General features: G+C 47.2%; 1 protein-coding gene across 4 annotated transcripts in view; it reads right to left on the minus strand.

The window, feature by feature from the left end:
- The window catches only part of AHCYL2 (adenosylhomocysteinase like 2), a 232,840-nt gene extending 216,491 nt beyond the window's left edge, over positions 1 to 16,349 (minus strand). For all 4 annotated transcript variants that reach the window (XM_062201547.1, XM_062201457.1, XM_062201727.1 and 1 more), the window contains exon 1: positions 15,950 to 16,349. In XM_062201547.1, coding sequence (XP_062057531.1) covers positions 15,950 to 16,324 — 375 coding nt within the window. In that variant the 5' untranslated portion in view covers positions 16,325 to 16,349. The remainder of the gene's footprint in view (positions 1 to 15,949) is intronic.
- Between the last annotated feature and the right edge of the window lie 3,551 nt (positions 16,350 to 19,900).

Raw genomic sequence — 19,900 nt, forward strand, 5'->3', positions numbered from 1 at the left:
CTGCACCCACGTGAGAAACCCAGAAGAAGCTCCTGGCTCCTGGCATTGGATCGGTGCAGCTCCGGCCATTGCAGCCATCTGGGGAGTGAACCAGCGGATGGAAGACCTCTCTCTCTGTCTCTACCTCTCTCTGTAACTCTGCCTTTTAAATAAATAAAATAAATCTTTAAAAAAACGTAAGTTAAACGTATAGTAAATACATAAACCAGCCACACAGTCATTAATTATTATCCCTGTCAAATATCATGCTCTGCCGGCGCCGCGGCTCACTAGGCTAATCCTCCTTCTGCGGTGCTGGCACCCCGGGTTCTAGTCCCGGTCGGGGCACCGATCCTGTCCCGGTTGCCCCTCTTCCAGGCCAGCTCTCTGCTGTGGCCCGGGAGGGAAGTGGAGGATGGCCCAAGTGCTTGGGCCCTGCACCCGCATGGGAGACCAGGAGAAGCACCTGGCTCCTGCCTTCGGATCAGCGCGGTGCGCCGGCCGCAGCGCGCTACCGCAGCAGCCATTGGAGGGTGAACCAACGGCAAAAAAAGGAAGACCTTTCTCTCTGTCTCTCTCTCACTGTCCACTCTGCCTGTCAAAAATAAAAATATATATATATATCATGCTCTGTATGTGGTATCTTTTATGACTGGCACTACGAGTTTATAACAGCATAACCAACATGTCGGGCTAATGGGTAAAACTACGACATCACTAGGTATAGGAAGATTTCAGCTCCTTGGGGACACCATGGTATATGTGGCTTGCCATTGGTCAAATTGTCATTATGAGGCACAGGACTGCATATTTCTGTTGGAGTCTGTACGGCTTTGTACAGGGGACCTCAAGGTGTATGTGAGTCTGTATGAAGTGTCTCTATGGATCCATGTAGGGTCTCTGTATGTAGAAAAGGAATGGGTAGAAGGTCTCTGGGGTTCTGTTGTATGCATGTATATGGGGGAGGGTCTCTATGTATAGGCAGTCTGTGTGTCTGCTTGTTCATCTGTGTCTATGTTTCTATGTCTATCAAGTATTTTATTATAGGTCTCATTATAAGCTTCCACCTTTCCACAAACCCCTGAGATGTTGTTCTTGCCTCTTTACTGAGGTTTCATAAAAGAGAAATGTTAAATGAGACGAAATACTAAGCCAATCTCTGAGTTCCAGGGGCAGGAGTTGTGGCACAGCTGGTTACATCCCCACTTGGGATGCCCACATTCCATGCTGGAGTGCTACTTCAAGTCCCAGCATCTCCATTTCCAATCCAGCATCCTGGGAGACAGCAGGTGACTTCTCACGTGTTTGGGCCCCTGAACCCACCTGGGAGATCCACATGGAGTTCCAGGTTCCTGACTTCATCTTCCACCTACTGGTTCCTTTCAAAAAATGTACATAAACAAATAAATAGGGAACACTCCTGCATCACAGCAAGATAAGCTGCCATTTGCAATGCCAACATCCCACATCAGATTGCACGTTCTAGTCCCAGCTATTCCACTTCCAATCCAGCTTCCTGCTAATGTGCCTGGAAAAGTACAGTAACAGTACTTGGACCCCTGTCACCTACATGGGAGACCCAGATGGAGTTTCTGCCTCTGGGCTTCAGCCTGGGTCAGACTTGGCTGTTGTGGCCATTTGGGAAAGAAACCAGCAAATACAAGATATCTCTCTGTCTCTCTCAGCCACCTGCCTTTCAAATAAATAATTTTTAAACAATTGTTGGCATTGTGGTATAGCAGGTTAAGCCACCCACTGAGACACTAGCATCCCTATATCAGTGGCAGGCTCTTGTCCCAACTGCTCCACTTCTGATCCAACCCCCTGCTAACGTGCCTAGGAAAGCAGCAAAAGATGGTTCAAGTCTCTAGGTCCCTGCACCCATGTGGAAGATCTGGGTGAAGCTCCTGGCTCCTGGCTTTGGCTTGGTCCAGCCCTGGCCATTGCAGCCATCTGGGAAGTGAACCAGCAGATGGAAGCTCTCTGTCTCTCCCTGTCTCTGTAACTCTGCCTTTTATATAAAATAAATAAATTGAAGTTCTGGCGAGTATACATTACTATAGAATCAGAGTTACCTGAGTTTGTTCAGAGAGGGAGACAGAGAGAGTGACAAACAGACAGACAGACACAGAGACAGAGAGACCTATTCTCTGGTTCACTCCCCAGATAGCTGTCAAGAGCTAGGGCTGAGCCAGGCTGAAAACAGGAGCCAGGAACTTAATCCAGGTCTTCAACATGGGTGGCAGGGGCCCAAACACTGGGGCCACCTTCCACTGTTTTTCCCAAGCCATCAGCAGGGAGCTGGATCAGAAGCTAAACAGTAAGACTCGAACTGATGCACATATAGGACAGCATAGCAGGCAGCAGCTTTACTCTCCACACCACAACGCCAGCCCCTAAGATTGTTCATTTATAACAAGCTTCCAGGTGACACCAATGCTCTTAGATTGAACAGCAAAGACCTAAATGCCTCCAAATGTAGTAAAATGCCTCTAACTATAATTAGACCAACCATGTAGATTTTCAGCTTGAGTGCTATCTGCCTGTAAATTTGTTTAAAAAATGAATTTCCTGTACGTTTGGTTTATAAGAGCCAGTCCTAAGAAGTAGGAGTGCTGGGAGCCAGCACTGTGGCTTAGTGGGTAAAGCCACCACCTCCGAGGTGCTGGCATCCCACACGGGCGTCAGTTCTAGTCTTGACTGTCCCACTTCCGATCCAGCTCCCTATTAATGCACCTAGGAAAGCAGTAAAAGATGGCCCATGTGCTTGGGCCCCTGCATCTGTGTGGGAGACCCAGAAGAAGCTCCTGGTTCCTTGCTTTGGATTGGCCCAGCTCCAGCCGTTGCAGCCATCCGGGGGGTGAATCAGCAGATGTAAGACCACTCTCTCTGCCCCTGCCTCTCTGTAACTCTGCCTTTCAAATAAATAAATCTTTTTTTTTTGACAGGCAGAGTGGACAGTGAGAGAGAGACAGAGAGAAAGGTCTTCCTTTTTGCCGTTGGTTCACCCTCCAATGGCCGCCGCGGTAGGCGCGCTGCGGCCGGTGCACTGCGCTGATCCGATGGCAGGAGCCAGGGGCTTCTCCTGGTCTCCCATGGGGTGCAGGACCCAAGCACTTGGGCCATCCTCCACTGCACTCCCTGGCCACAGCAGAGAGCTGGCCTGGAAGAGGGGCAACCGGGACAGAATCCGGTGCCCCGACCGGGACTAGAACCTGGTGTGCCGGCGCCCCAAGGCGGAGGATTAGCCTAGTGAGCTGCGGCGCCGGCCATCAAATAAATAAATCTTTAAAAAAAAGAAGAAGTAGGATTGCTGAGTGTATTAGAATTTTAATTTCTGGACTTACAAAGCTGGAATAAGGAAGCTTCATAGAGGTTCCGCTACATTTTGATACCTATTGGGCACACAACTTTTCCCAAGGTGATACATACACTTCAATTTCAATTCTGACCCTCTTCAAATTACAACTTCTGCTTCCAGTCTTGCTCACATCAAGTGAGATTTTCATGTATATTTTTAATTTCCATATATGAATTTGCTAGCCTCTCCTTGGTGGAAAAGAATGGTATCTTGCTGATTTTAGAGTTCTAGCACTTGGTAGTGTTTGGCACATAACAGATAAATGATTTTTGCCCAAAAGAAGCTCACAAGGTATTAGAGGAGATTATAGAAAGTATTCGGAAGCAATAAAGTTACTTTTCTTCAATAATACAGCCCAGCATAGGCCCTAAAAATAAAATAACATTAAACCAATCATCTCTTCTCCCTTGTGGAAATAACAGACATGAATTAATGTAAAAATTCCTATTCTATTTCTGTCTCTCAAGCAGAGAGTGGCCCAAGAGTAGACTCAGCTAAGTTTTTGTTGTTGTTGTTGTTTTGTTTTGTTTTTGACAGAGTTAGACAGTGAGAGAGACAAAGGTCTTCCTTTGCCTTTGGTTCACCCCTCAATGGCCACTGCAGCTGGCGCGTTGCGGCCAGCGCACCGCGCTGATCCGAAGGCAGGAGCCAGGTGCTTCTCCTGGTCTCCCATGGGGTACAGGGCCCAAGCACTTGGGCCATCCTCCACTGCACTCCCGGGCCACAGCAGAGAGCTGGCCTGGAAGAGGGGCAACCGGGACAGAATCTGGCACCCCGACCGGGACTCGAACACGGAGAGCCGGTGCCTCAGGTGGAGGATTAGCCTATTGAGCCGTGGTGCTGGCCATCAGCCAAGTTTTATCACTAGCCCTTTGCTAAAGAAAAGCCTTTTTTTACCTTCCAGGAAAAGAAGTCCTTCTTTGCCTGGAGCAGATAACATAAATTTTAAAAGGTGGATGCATACCACTACCTAATGGGGCAAAAAAACTATTCTTCCTATAGCCTCATCACACACACTCAATTCCTGACAACGCCTTTACAAAAGTCAGGAGTCATTCTGGAAAAAGACCACAGGGTATGACACTTCTCCAACTCAGAACAGCTGCAGAAGACGAGTGCCCATGTAGACCACTGCTGCGGCAGCTGTTGAGACAGCACCAGGGCTCCGATCTCTACTAAACACCATCTCTATCAACTGAGCACTAGCACAAATGGGCTAACAGTAAATGTTTCCAGTAACTCACCATAATAGTACTAAACTAGTAGTACCAGAATAATAACTTTCAGTTATTCTTTCCATATGGGCAAGGGTATCTTAACAATAAATAAAGCCAGTCTATCAAAAGTTACTTCTATGTATACATCTAAAAGTTAAGAAAGAAAAACAAGTAGGAAGTACAAACTAAAGAGAAAGAATCAAATGACAAACCAGGAAAAGGTAAAATACTACATTTTATTTGAGGACAAACAGAGCTATCTTACATTACAAACAAAAACAAAATGCAAATGGATTGAAGATCAAAATATAACAATACAATCATAGAAGAATTTGTTTATAAAATTGGAGAAGGAAAAGTCATTTTAAGATACAAAATGTTTAAGCCAAAAAGGAAAAAAACTGGTATATCTGACTGCATTAATTTTTTAAATCATAAACAAAGTTACAAGTCAATAAGAAATAGAGAAGGAAGAAATATATGCAACATATACACAATACTCACAACATATAAAGTCCTACAAGCCAACATGAAAAGACAATCCAGTAGGAGAGGAGATTTTTATCTATTTTGTTCACTGCAGTGTCCCCAGCAGTTGGCCTCTAGTATTCATCAATAAACAATCTGTTAATAATGAATAGCTAATTACAAAAAACAATCTAAATTGCCAATATTTGCATTATAAAACTTTCAGCCTCACTATAAGCAGAATGAAAATCAAAAACATAGTGAAAGATTTTCCCCATCAAAGATGTAATTATCTATTATCAGTGAAAGTGTGAGGGAAGGGTTATCTTGTATAGTTACAAGGTAAGGTCCTACATTTTTGAAGGCAACATGGCATTATGTGTGAATTTTAAAATACAGATAATTTTCAACCCCAAAATCCTACTTTTAGATACCTATCCTAGGGAAACATTTCTATATGTACACAAAGAGAATGCATATACCATTACTACAATACTGTACATAAAGAAGGAAAAAAAAATGAAGTCAAATGTGTACCAACAAAAAAAAGTCTGCTTTATTTTTATTGTTATTTGTTCAGACAGAGCTCCCAGCTGCTAGTTACACCCCAAACACCCACATCTTCCAGGGCTGGACCAAACCAAAACTGAGAGCCGAGAACACAACCCAGATCTCTCCTGTCCGGGGCATCTCTGCTGCCTCCTAAGGGCTACATCAGCAGGAAGCTGGGAGTTGAATTAGGAGCTGGAGCTGGGAATTGAACCCGGGTACTCCAATGTAAGATGCAGCCATCTTAACAGCTAAGGCAAATGTTCAACCCAAAAGACCTACTTAATAGTACTATAGACTTTGGAAATCAATTTAGCAGTTAAAAAGAATGAGATAATTATACATGTATTGACACAGAAAGAGGTCTAACACATGCTATTTTTACAAATAAAACAATGTATACATAATATGCTTTTATTTATGTGTAAGTTATAAGCCTAAAACTTTATATACAATTAAGAATGTAAATTCATAGAAATAATATAGAAAGATAAATAAATTGATATTAAAAGTCAACTCTAGCGAGAAGAATGAGACAGGCTGAGGGTCAGGCAAAGATTTCTGTTTTACCAGACTGAATCATTTTACAAGAATATATTCAGGGGCTGGTGCCGTGGTGCAGTAGGTTAATCCTCCACCTGTGGCTCCGGCATCCTCTATGGGCGCCAGTTCTAGTCCCGGCTGCTCCTCTTCCAATCCAGCTCTCTGCTGTGGCCTGGGAAAACAGTAGAAGATGGCCCAAGTCCTTGGGCCCCTGCACCCAAATGGGAGACCGGGAAGAAACATCTGGCTCCTGGCTTCGGATCGGCACAGCTCCGGCCACTGCAGCCAATGGACGGAAGACCTTTTTCTGTCTCTCCCTCTCTCTCCCTGTCTGTAACTCTACCTCTCAAATAAATAAATAAATATTTTTTTAAAAAGAATATATTCAAATGCTATTTGTGTAATTACACACTTTTTGAGAAAAGAAATATAATGGAAATTCCATTTTCCTAAGAAGAACAAAATACTTTGAGGATTAGACATAAAAATAACTCAGGTTTGGGCATGAAAGTTTTGAAGTTCTACTCTAAGCAGACAGTTGAACACACAGATATCAGCATTCATAAAAGGAGTCTTAGCTAAAGAAATAACTGTGGAAGCTGCTGGCACGTAGAGGATACTTGAAGGCACAGGTATTGTGTGGATGACTCGGGGAGAAAAAAACAATGAAAGGACCTGAGGGCCCAAGGCCAAGGACAGAGACAACAAAGAGGAAAAAGGAATATTCAGGAAAATAAGATGAAAACTAGTCACGAATAGTGTCACAGAAGCCAAGGAAGGAGAGTGTTTCCTACGGAGTCAGCGTCAAATGCCGCTGCGAGGTCTAAAAAGCTGACGGATCTTTGTTCTGATCAAGCAGAACGCAGTAAGAGCAGATTAAGGAGTTTGTGAGAAGAAAAAAGTACACACAGCACATACGGAAAACTCCCTGAAGCAGCCTGGCTGAAAAACTAGACAGGACAGTAGCAGAGAGAAAATATGGGATTTGAATGATGGGGTTTTTAACATGGGAGATGGCAGAGCAGGTTAGACCGCTGAAGGAACAGATCCAGGAGAAACAGGAAGTAGCCAAAGGAAGAATTTTAAAGAAGGCAGGAGAGAATGTGATTGGAGCACCTGTGGAGGGCCTGGTCTTCGATGGGATGAAGGACACCGCTTCTACTTCAGCAAGAGGGAAGAAAAAGATGCACTTGGGTCTGCACGATTTAAAAGGTACAAAGATCAAAGATTAAAGAATTCCCATCTGGTAGGGTCTCTTTTTAAAAGTATAAAACCCACCACAGGGGTCAGCACTGTGGTGCAGCAGGTTAAGTCGCTGTCGGCAGCGCGGGCATCTCATATGGGTGCCAAGTTCGAGTCCCAGCTGTTATGCTTCCTATCCAGCTCCCTATTAATGTGCCTGGGAAAGCAGCGCAAGATGGCCCAAGTCCTTGAGCCCCTGCACCCATGTGGGAGACCTGGAAGAAGCTCCAGGCTCCTGGCTTCAGATCAGCCCAGCTCCAGCTCTTGCAGCCATTTGGGGAGTGAATCAGCAGATGGAAGATCTCTCTGTCTCTGTAACTCTTTCAAATAAATAGATAAATCTTTAAAAAAAAAAAAAAAAACAGAGACACAAAACCTATCACCAAATAAAAAAAAGAGGAACATGTACATGATAGATTAAGACAGAGACAGCAATAGTCATTGCAGTGAATGGGAAAGTGCACTTACTAGAAAAAACGTGTAACACTGCTAGTAAATGCTGATTATGCAAGTGAAGTTGATGATTATAAATTTACAGTGATACTGATCAGCCAGGTTTTCTGAATTTTTTTTTTTTTATTAACTCTCAGCTCTAGGGATACTAGAAACTAAGAAGGAAGATGAGGGGCCAGTGCTGTGGCATAGCGGGTAAAGCCACCACCTGCAGTGCTGGCATCCCATATGGGGACCAGTTCAAGTCCCGGGTGCTCCACTTTTAATCCAGCTGTCTGTTGATGGCCTAGGAAAGCAGTGGAAGATGGTCCAATTCCTTGGGCCCCTACACCCACATGGGAGACCTGGAAGATGCTCCCAGCCCCTGGATTCAGATCAGCCCAGCTCCGGCTGTTACAGCCATTTGGGAAGTGAACCTGAGGATAGAAGGCTCTCTCTCTCTGCCTCTGCTCTCTGTAATTCTCTGCCTTTCAAATAAGTAAATAAATCTTTAAAAAAAAAAAAAAGGAAGATGGTTTGCTTCAACCAATGCATAATTCAGAATTCTACAAGCAGCAGAAGTCAATATAGGCTAGATTAAACAGAACGAGAATTGACAGAAAGCTCGAGGTAGCTTTCAGGCAGAGAACCTGTTTCAGAGCCACACAACTACAAATACCAGCCAAAATTAAAGAACTGGCATGGCAAAGATGTCCTGATTGCCAATATCAAGCAAGAGATGCTGCAGCTTAATTCATACCATTATGGCCCTGGATACCAAGTGCCAACGCCAACAGCACTGCCACTGTCACTGCTGTTAACTCGAGCTTGCTACTAAAGACTGATGCTCCATGAGGATTTGTTGATAATGCAGGGGGAAGTCGTGGAGAACAGTGCGGAAGGGTTTCCAGTGACTGAGTGAAGAGAGTGGTCAAGGAGCTGCGTACTGGGAAGGTAATGGAAGATAAATGGTGGCCAGTGACCGAAGTAAACAGGGATGTGGAGCATGGTGATTTAGGCCTCCCTGTAGAAGAGGGCAGATTGAGATCTGGGCTTGCAGAGTGGGCTCAGCAGCAGCTTCAGGCAATTTCACGCGGGAGTTTGGGCAGAGCAGTAGGGGCTGCCAGTGTGGCTAAACCTCTCACTGTGCTTTGAGCAATGTTTCATCCCACTGATCCATCCCAAAGGCATCACAAACTGGCAAAGTCTCAGGCAAGTTACTCTCTCCCTTTGGATCTGTATTTTCTCATCTATAAAATAAAGATAATATAACTCTGATAAAGTTGTTATGAGGATTAAATGAGATGAGAGAAAGATCACTTGCACAAGTATTCAGTAAATGACCGCCTTTATAATTGTCACAGAAGAGCTTCCAAGAAAAGGTAGTGAACACTATCAAATCCTCTAGAGTGATTAACAGGGCTCCCATGGCAGCATTATAGGAGAAAAGTTTTACTCGTCAGTTTTACTAGTCTCAAGCCCACAACATTCACAAAGGCTTTAAGGAAAAGCCTTGTAGGTAGAGCAACTCAACCAGCAGCTCTAGTATGCTCTCTAATAGAGGTTCTGAGTTAAGAACCCAGGTGCCCCAAGCTGATACATTTCTGCTGACAGACCCTTGAAGAAGAAAATCACCAGCTAGTAATTCTAGTGTCCAAGAGAGAAAACACCTAATTGAATTGTTGCAGAATACAGATACAGAGGACGGAAACTGCAAGTCACATTTTAAGTAATTTAACTGCATCAAAGTAATTTTAGATTTAGGAATTCCCAAGGAAGAGATAGCAATCCACCTTTCCCCTGTGCTCTGCTCTCATAAAATGTAAGGCCATAGGTCATTCAGACTATAAAAAGCTCCTACAAATTCCATAGAAATCTGATCAAGCTTACTAAACCTCTTATTGGGTGAATGCAACTTTAGCTCCTGAACGGCCTACCACCTGGAAAGCATGACCGTGTGCTGCAAACCGGGCAACCACAAGGCTGTTTTCTTCCCATTCACCTCAGCTGTACCTCTGTGAATATTTAAACAAGAATGTCCAAGAAATAAACTGCATATCTTTATTAACCCAACTTGACAAAGGATCTGAATAAGAATTAAATTAAATCTCTTTTTCTCTTCCTTTTTGTGGAGAAGGGGTCCATTTTCAAAGAAACGACATAATATCTCACTCTTCTTTTTTCATAAATTATCCATTTCTTCAATTAAGTGAACACTAAGTAGTCTTCCTCCAGCTATCAAACATACAACTCCAGCCTTAGCAAGCTCCTAAAACAGCTCCTAACAGTTAGTCTTCTCCAGGTTCAATATGCATAAAATTCACAAATTACACAAAAACAGAATAAAGGCTGTTTTCACAGAAATTTTATAAATGTTTACAAAAATACCTGCACCTAGGCAGGCATCAGGATAATCAGCTCAATAAAAAGAAACTGCTCATTAAATGCAATAACAAAAAATGCACAACATCAATTAAGATTCAAGGGGCCAGCATTGTGGCATAGCAGGTAAAGCTGCCTGCCGTGATGCCAGCATCCCATTAGGCACTGGCTCGAGTCTCAGATGCTCCACTTTCAATCCAGCTCAATGCTAACAGCCTAGAAAAAGCAGTGGAAGATGGTCCAGGTGTTTGGGTCCCTGCCACCCACATGGGAGACCTGGATGGAGTTCCAGGCACCTCGCTTTGGCCTGGCCCAGCCTTGGCCATTATGTCCATCTGGGGAATGAACCAGCAGATGAAAGTGCTCTCTCGCTCTCTCGCTCTCGCTCTCTCGCTCTCGCTCTTTCCCTCTCTAACTCGTTCAAATAAACAAATCTTTAAAAAATTTTTTTAAAGGTTCAGTTTTGAGTTTTGAAGAGATAACCCTTGTCTTGAAAAGCAACCAAGTTGGGGGCCAGCGCTGTGGCGTAGTGGGTAAAGCCGCCGCCTGCAGTGCTGGCATCCCATATGGGCACCAGTTCGAGTCCTGGCTGCTCCTCTTCTGATCCAGCTCTCTGCTATGGCCTGGGAAAGCAGTAGAAGATGGCCCAAGTCCTTGGGCCCCTGCACCCATGTGGGAGACCGAGAAGAAGCTCCTGGCTCCTAGCTTACAGATCAGCATAGCTCCAATCATCGCGGCTATCTGGGGAGTAAATCAGCAGATGAAAGATCTCTCTCTCTCTTTCTGCTTCTGCCTCTCTGTAAATCTGCCTTTCAAATAAATAAATCTTTTAAAAAAAAAATAGAAAAGCAACAGAGTTTGGGTTTTGGAGCCAAATCACTTAGGGTTCTACCATCACATCACTATAAAACCTGAGACAAGTTCCTTAATCTCTCCAACCCCGTTTCCTCAATAAAACAAGGATAAGACTATCTCCAAGGCTCTTAAAAGCAGAGATAAAAGTGTATATAAATCTGTAAGTACAATGCCTAGTGCCAGCAGGAGTACACAACAGTATGCTTCCCCTTCTGAAGTTCAAATGTTTTATCAGAGATCGATTTTTATAGAAGGCGGGACTTTACAGGGAAACTGTGTTAACTGAACAGGAAGACAGAACATATTCCTCAGGTATGCATCACTGATTTCAAAACACTTGTCAGCATAAAATGTTCTTCTTCCCCTCTTCTGATTTTACAATTCTTTGAGGTTCTACATTTGTACAACTTCTGTCCTCTTCCTAAAGCCCTCAGGCTTTCCTTACCTTGGCCTTGTATGACCTACACCTTAGCTAAACACACCTTAGACTTCATTTAGTATACTCAAAGACTTCTGGGAAAAGGCCAGAATCCAGCATCCAAGCAGTCAGAAAAACCCTGTGTGGCACAAGGAAAAAGAACAAGGGCTTTGGAAACAGATGTGGGTTGCAACACTACCCTGCCACTTTATAGATGTGTATCCTTGGGGGAGGCACTTAATCTAGCTAGCCCTCATTTCCTCATCTATGAAATGGAAATAATGGGCAGGCTTTCTGGCGCAGCAAGTTAAGGTACCTCTTGGGATGCCCACATCCCATACCAGAGTGCCGGTTCAAATCCTGGCTACTCCACACTTCCAGCTTCCTGCTAACGCACACCCTGGCAGGCAGCAGGTCCCTGCCACCTATGTGGGCTACCTGGATTGGGTTCTAAGCCCTGGCTGTTGTGGGCATTTGGGGAGTGAACCATCAGATAGAACACCAGATATGCCATCTCTCTCTCTCTCTCCCTCTCCCTCTCTCTCCCCTTCTTTATACCTCTGTGCTGCTCTGCCTTTCCAATAAGTAAAAATAAACAAGTATTTTTTAACGGAGCTAAAGCCACCTCTATCTCATAGAGTCATAGAGATTACAGAACTGCCTATGATAATCCCTGGTACATAAAAGGCCAACTAATGGTAACTATCAAGAGCCTGAGTGCCAACTGCCTTACCAAACTCTGCAAGGCTGTTCTTTTTTTTTTTTTTTTTTTTTTTTTTTTTTTTTTTTTTTTTTTGACAGGCAGAGTGGACAGTGAGAGAGAGAGAGACGGAGAGAAAGGTCTTCCTTTTGCCGTTGGTTCACCCTCCAATGGCCGCCGCGGTAGCGCGCTGCAGCCGGCGCACTGCGCTGATCCGATGGCAGGAGCCAGGTGCTTCTCCTGGTCTCCCATGCGGGTGCAGGGCCCAAGTACCTGGGCCATCCTCCACTGCACTCCCTGGCCACAGCAGAGAGCTAGCCTGGAAGAGGGGCAACCGGGACAGGATCGGTGCCCCGACCGGGACTAGAACCCGGTGTGCCCGCGCCGCAAGGCGGAAGATTAGCCTAGTGAGCCGCGGCGCCGGCCTAAGGCTGTTCTTTAACTAGCAAAGGAGTCATGCTGCTTCCACAGTCCCATGCCTACATCCAAAATATTCCACTTCAGCAATCCGTAATTAACCAAATCAAGAGATTAAACAAATCAGGGCAAGAAAGTGCTAACGTGGCTCAAATCAATCTCCTCTGACAGCAACTAAGTCAGTGCAAGACGGGCACAATTGCCAAAAGGAATCAAGAGTCTATTTCAACACGGTCATTACTGATCCCGAGGTAGGCACGAACCAGCTGAGGTTCTCGGGCTTCCAGCCTTACTGTCAGGAAGTTTTAATTTTCAGCTTTGGAAGATCCTCTCTTGCTTGTTCTCCCTGCTGTGTTCCGACACTCCTATCCTTATTTTCAACAACACAAGGAAGAAATATTTTCGGTGACTGCTACTGCATTCACTGTGAAACTTATCTTCCCATTTCGCATATGACATTTTACAGATATTCTTGGTTTCACAGGCTCACTTAATGTGAGTTTATGAACAACACTATATATAAACATGGGAAGTCTTCAAAGAGTTCATGAAAATGTGTATTACAAAAAAATGAAGCATGGATTTCAAAATTTTTGCACTAAAATAAACTTTAATAAATTCCATTTTTCCACAAACTTTTTTTTAATTAATTAATTTGAAAGGCAGAGTTACAGAGAAAGAAGGAGAGAGAGGGAGAGAGATCTTCAATCCACTGGTTTATTCCCCAAATGGCTGCAACGGCTGGAGTTAGGCCAGGCCAAAGCCAGGAGCCAGGAACTTCCTCAGGGTCTCCCTCATGGGGGCAGGGGCCCAAGCATTTGCGCCACCCTCTACTGTTTTTCCAGGCTCATCAGCAGGGAGCTGGATCAGAAGTGGAGCATCCAGGACTCAAACTGGCACCCATTTGGGATGCCGGCACCACAGATGGCACCTTTACCCACTACGCCACAACACCAGCCCCTCCACTAACTTTTTGAATGACTATCCTGTTTCAAAGCTACAATGACAACATCTGACACCCAGAGCCCCCTAAGCTAACGGGATGGAGACAGGTACCAAAGGTGGCTGAGTAACTTGTCAATCATATATTTATTCTCATCAACCAAAGCACTTGGGAATTCTGGTTCTTGAAGAAAAATTTATTTCCCATGTGTCACTGAACAGAGCAACAGAACTAAGAAAAATGATAACAGATACATGAATAGAGTAGAGAGATCATCAATGAAAATATCACTTAAATGTTTGTACACGACAATTACAAATTAAAGCAACAGTCACCAGTTACATAGCCAAAGGCAGCTATTTCAGTCCCAGTCCCCCCAGACCTCCCTCATAACAAAAGCAGAAGGGAGTCCAGGGCAGAATGATTACTTAAATAGACAATCTAAAAATCAGGAAATGCTCAACAAATCAAAATGTCATACTGCAGTCCCCTGGTGGGAGACTTTCAACTTGAGGGAAGAAATCCTGTTCTCATGCAGCCCATGGACACGCAGAAAGTTAAAGATCCTGCCCCAGAAAGCAGCCCAGCAGCGCCCTTAGTTCTGTCAAGGCAGCTGCCTCCTTGCCCACAGCCTCATCCACTTAACTTTCAGCAAAGAAGCTGGGTTTTGTGTGTGTGTGCGTGTGTGTAATTAACATTGTAAGGCAAGCTCAGCCCTGTCTCCCACAGCCTTGAGGCTGCTGAGTAAACCTAGAATCACAGAACACACATTTTGATGCTGGAAAAAAAAAAAAACAAAAACAAGAAAGTGCTTCAGCGACAAGGAACACGGTCGAGAAGCATATCTAGAATTGAGACAGACTTTGGCCTGTGATTTTTAACTTCGTTCTGTAGAATCGTATCTTTAGAAGTCACGGTGGCCTGTCCCTAAGCAATAATGGGAGGAATATAAATCCTACAGTGAATGATAGCTACCACTTCCTAAGGCCCTATGCTATACAGCAAGTTCACTTCGAATCCTATTTTACATAAGAAGAAGCTAGGATTTGCAGAACTTAGAAATTACCCAAAAGCTAGTGAAGAGGGGACAGGATTGGAACGCAGCTCTGCCTGGCTGTTAATGCGATGCTTTAAACGCAATCTGGTAAGTACTTTTACCCTCAAGAGATCTAATAAAATGATTGCAGACAAAAAGACTCTTAATCACAAGAAAAAGATCTGGCCAAAGTTATAAAGCAACTCCACTAGTCAGAAATATGCTTCAGACTCACAGACATTATACAAGTGCTTCCCACACTGGTGCCCATGCTGCCTTTCTATTGTAATTCTTCCCACAGGAGTGGGAAGTGACAAGGACACTGTCCTAAAGCACTTCTGAATTCCATCAGTCTTGCCTCTAACAAGGTTTATCGCCTCTATCGGGTGGCTGGGATGAAAGGGCTATCACGGAGCTGTAACAACAAAAAGTTAGCCGGATCCAAGGTTCCAGTTCAGCTGAGTGCTACACAGTAAGCCCCAAGCAGCCTCCCATCCCTTTATCGATGTTCTGATACGATCAATTACAATCACAAATCACTGTTTAGAGTTTGCCTAGGAAATCTGCCACCATCCAGGGTCCACGTCTCTGTGTCAGTGTTTGCCCTGTCTGTCGGTGCTGATTTCGCTCTCAGACAGAAGACAGCCACGCCACGGGCAGCCTCGCCGCGGACTGGTAGCCCAGGGGCGTGGTACACCTGGGGGCACTGGCTCCCCGCTGTTCCGAGGCGCCCTCCACACGGTGCAAGAAGCTGACAGCTCAGACAGAAAGCCTCGCAATGACTGCTCCCCCCTCCCCCGACCCCCCAAGGCAGCATTTCTTCCTAACACTTCCAGATGATAATAAAGGAGCCAAGGAAGCCATCCTGGTGGCCAACGACAGAGCAGGGAGGACAAACCTTTTCAGGGGAAAAAAAAAAAAAAAAAGAGTAAGGAGAATCCCTCCTGCGCCTTTACATTCCCAGACGTGAGGCTTCCACGCGAGCTGGGAAGCAAGGGCACGGCTGCTCTCCGGACGCGGCCGGCCGTGGGGGGAACCACACAACTCCCAGGCTTGCCCTGCGAGCCGACTACGGCTTCCTCGCTCTCCAGACACGATCCCTGCACCCCGATGGCTGGGAGGACTCCCGCACGCGGGGAGGGTCCCCACGCCCGAGTCAGGGGGTGCGAGGGTCGCCTCTCCCCCACCCCGCCTATTGCAAGTAGTAGCGGAGCGCTCCCTCCATGTTACTCGGGGCGAAGTGCGGCCGAGGCGCCCGGAGGCGGGGGGCCGCAACCCCGACACTCGGGGCTGCAGGGGCAGGCGCTCTGCTCCCGCGATCGGCAGGGAGGGCGTGGAGGGGCCGCCGCGGCGCCGGACGACCCTCTCCTGCCTCCCTCCCCTCGAGAGGCAGCCCGGCCCCAGTACCTTCTTGACCGTGCGCGGCGCCTCGGTGACGGTGCCGTCGGGGCTGACCAGGGCCTCGCCGCCGTCGCGGTGCCGCTGGTGCTGGTGATGCGGGTCGCTCCGCTTCATGGCCGACGCCTGAGGCACCTTCCCGGCGGCAGGGCTGAGAGCGGCGGCGGCGGCGGGCCCCGAGCCCGGGCCGGGGGCCGGGGGCCGCTCCGCCGCAGGAGCTGGAGCCTCAGGGTCTCCGCCGCCCGCTGGGGGGACCATGGCGCCCACGGCCGCGGCGCTCAGTCCTAGCTGCGGCTCCGCCTCGGACGGACTCAGGTCCTTCAGCTCCACCTCAGGCACCTTGGCTGCCGCCGCCGCCGCCGCTGACACAACCTGCACCGACATCACCGCCTCCGCTGCACCCGCCGGCTCAGACTCCAGCTCCAGCTCCGGCTCGGCCCCGCCTCCCACCTCCCTTCCCCTTCCCTCCCCCATTCCCCCACTCCTCCCCTCCATCGCCTCCGCTCCCACCCCCTTCCTCCGCCCGCCTGCCCGCCCGCCCGCCAGCCCTGGCCTCTCCAGCCCCGCCCCTCCACGCCCCGCCCCCGTCCGGTCCGGCCGGCGCGCGAGGCGCCTCGGAACCTGTAGTGCGCTTGCTCCGGACGGCGCCCGGCGAGGACTCCGCGGGACCTCAGCCCCCGACCTGCACCGCGCGCCGCGGGGGCGTGGCTTCGGGCCCCCTGGGAGTTGTAGTCCCTTCCGGCCTTTGCTCCGGGACGCCTGGGAGAGGGAACTCCAGGGCCTAGGGCCGGCGGCTAGCGGAGGGGCGTGGGGATAGGAGACTCTACCGTGGGGATGAAGAAGAGAAAGTCTGCAGGGGAGTTGTGACTTCCGGGCCAGGGACGCCAGAAGCCTCAGGGAAAGCGGGGGAGGAAGGGCGCGCTACCCGGCCGGCGTGACTTTCCTCCGAGTGCGCGCGCGTCTGCGGCCACGTGAGCCGGTGTTTCAGGCCGAGCGGCGGCGTCACGGGAGGAGGGCGCTGCCCGGGGGGAAGTGGCTAGGTTTTCCTTTCTTTCCCTGATGCCTTTGCAAACTTTAATGTCTTTGTTTTCAGAAGGAATAAGACAGGACCTTGTGTGCTTCGGTTACTTCGGGCACATTTCGGGTCTCCCAAGCTGACAACTTCGAAGGCTGAGAAATTCGCAGGTCTCCTTAAATGAGGCCAAATCTTTTGACCTATTAATTCTGCGAGGAAATAATCAGAAATCCAAGTTCATGAGTCGGCATGAAGGAATATTCATTAACATACAAATGGTCATTTCCCCAAGTGATGAGATTTTGGGTAGCTTTTACTTTGTGTGTACCTTTCTGTAGTCTTTAAATTGGCAGTTTTTAATAACAGAGACGTATTTTAAACTAATGTCCAAAATACAATGGTTACAGCTTCTACAAATAAGTTTCCAAGAACCGTTAATGATAGATGAATAAATGCTTATGATAAAAAATACTAATCTAAGCAGACGAAAGTGAACAGTAAATGAGATTTTGTATAAATAACTCTTAAAATACATTACACTTCAATCAACTCTGATGACAAAGAGACGAATTTTTTTGCTTCTCTGTTACTCAGAGAGACTGCGGCACAGTTTATGCTGTAACGGCTGGGACAACTCAGGCAGGCGTCTTTGGAGTAACCATTTTTCCCCCTGGTAAGAAAGAGAAGTCCCCTGCCTGGCTCTCTCCTTCGCTTGAGCTGCTGTGAACCTGTGAACTTCGTGGAGTTGTCCTAGTTGGAAGGGAAGCTCTCATTCCTGGTGTCAGATCTGTGCCTCCCACCAAGACATCTGAGTGCTGCGATTTCCACCAAGTCCACGAGTCTCCCAAGCACAGAGCTTAAGGACGCTTCCTCTTTCCGTTCTGGCTTTCAGAACGTCCTGCCTGTGACAGAAATCCAGCCCCGAGCTTCATCCTCCAGCTGTTGGGGCAGAGATTAGCCGCCCCATAACTGATTTCTTTCTTCCCGCTAATGCACAAGGGAGCTGCGGTATAGCCACCTGGCATGTGTTGGAGCCCAGAAGGCAGCAGCTGCCCACCTGGAGCGCCAGCAGAAGTGAGTCCTGAAGGGGTGGTTAATTCTTCAGCGGAATGTGGTTAGAAAACATAAGGGATCAGAGCACTGCACAGAAACGGATCCTCGTGTTTTATTTATTCAGGCACCACCACTCTGGGGACCAACTGTGAAGGCACACTCTTCCCCCATTTGCACTTCCATCGCTATGCACCTGCTGCCTCTGCCATCTCTGTGGCTGAGGGCCACCAGACAGAGCTGAAGGAGAATCACCATGCTGGTCAAGCACAAGTTTGTGAATGCCTTAGCGCCTGGCTCATGCAGCTTCCAGAACCATGGTAGATGGGGAGAATGTCTCTGAGGTATCTAGCCAGTCCAAGAAGGAAAATGAAGCTAGTAACATTGAGAGCTCCCCCAGGATATAGGCTAGCCAGCGCACCCATGGTGAATACCGCACTCATGGTCACATGGTTTTCCTGAACCCGTTAAGTACATCACTCTTAAGTCGAGCAAAGCCACCAAATGTATGAAGAAAATCTCTCATGTGAAGGACAGAGACAACATAGCAGAACAAGTAAATAGTAAAGAAAGCAAGACAACCCCCCCCCCATCACTACTACATCCTCAAAGCCTTAAGATACTGTATTTTGAAGAACATGCTGTTGCAAGAAGTGAACATTGAGGGGCTGGCACTGTGATGTAGCAGGTAAAGCCGCCACCTGCAGTGCCAGCATATCATATGGGTGCTTATTCTAGTCCCAGCTGTTCCTCTTCCGATCCACCTCCCTGCTATGGCCTGGGAAAGCAGTAGAAGATGACCCAAGTCCTTGGGCTCCTGCACCCACGTGGGAGACCTGGAAGAAGCTCCTGGCTCCTGGCTTCGGATTGGCGCAGCTCTGGCCCATTGCAGCCATTTGGGGAGTGAACAAGCGGGTGGAAGATCTCTGTCTCTTCTCTCTCTGTAACTCTGCCTCTCAAGCAAATAAATAAATCTTAAAAAAAAAAAAAAAACTGCAGGATCAGAAACATGAATTTTTTTTAGAAACATGAATTTTTAAAAGATTTATTTTGTTTATTTGAAGGGCAGAATTACAGAGGGAGAGGGAGAAAAGAAAGCTCTTCCATCCATGGTTCAATCCCCAAATGGCCGCAGTGCTGCAATGGCCGGTGCTGGGCCAGGCCGAGGCCAGGAGCCAGGAGCTTCTTTTAAGTCTCCATGTGGGTTCAGGGACCCAAACACGTGGGACATCAGAAGATGTCCCCTGCACATTAACAGGGAGCTGGATCAGAAGTAGAGCAGCTGTAACATGAACTGGCACCCATATGGGATGCTGGCATCACAGGTGGAGGCTTTACCAGCTATGCCACAATGCCAGCCCCAAGATGCTGAACTTTTAAAAAGTATTTACTTACTTATTTGAAAGCCAAAGCAACAAGGGAAAAAAGAGAAAAGAGAAGACTTCCACCTGCTGGTTCGCACCCCAAATGGCCCCAACAGCTGGGTCTGGGCCAGATCGAAGCCAAGAGCCAGGAACTCCATCCTGTGTCCCACATGCGTGGCAGGGGGCAAGTAGGTGAACCATCTTCTGCTGCCTTCCCAAGTGCATTAGCAAGAAGCTGGATCAGAAGTGGAGCCGCTGGGACTCAAACCAGCATGGTGATAGGTCATGCAGTTACCTGCTGTGCCACAGAGCGGGCCCCCACATTAAAATGTTTTTTAAAAATATTTAATTTATTTATTTGAAGGGCAGAGTTACACAGAGGCAGAGAGAGAGATCTTCCATCTGCTGGTTCACTCCCCAGATGGCCACAACGGCCGGAGCTGCGCCAATCCAAAACCAGGAGCCAGGAGCTTCTTCTGGATCTCCCATGCAGGTGCAGGGGCCCAAGGACTTAAGCTATCTTCTACTGGT

This window comes from Lepus europaeus, chromosome 1, assembly GCF_033115175.1.
Source record: "Lepus europaeus isolate LE1 chromosome 1, mLepTim1.pri, whole genome shotgun sequence".
In the NCBI taxonomy this organism is placed as follows: Eukaryota; Metazoa; Chordata; class Mammalia; order Lagomorpha; family Leporidae; genus Lepus; species Lepus europaeus.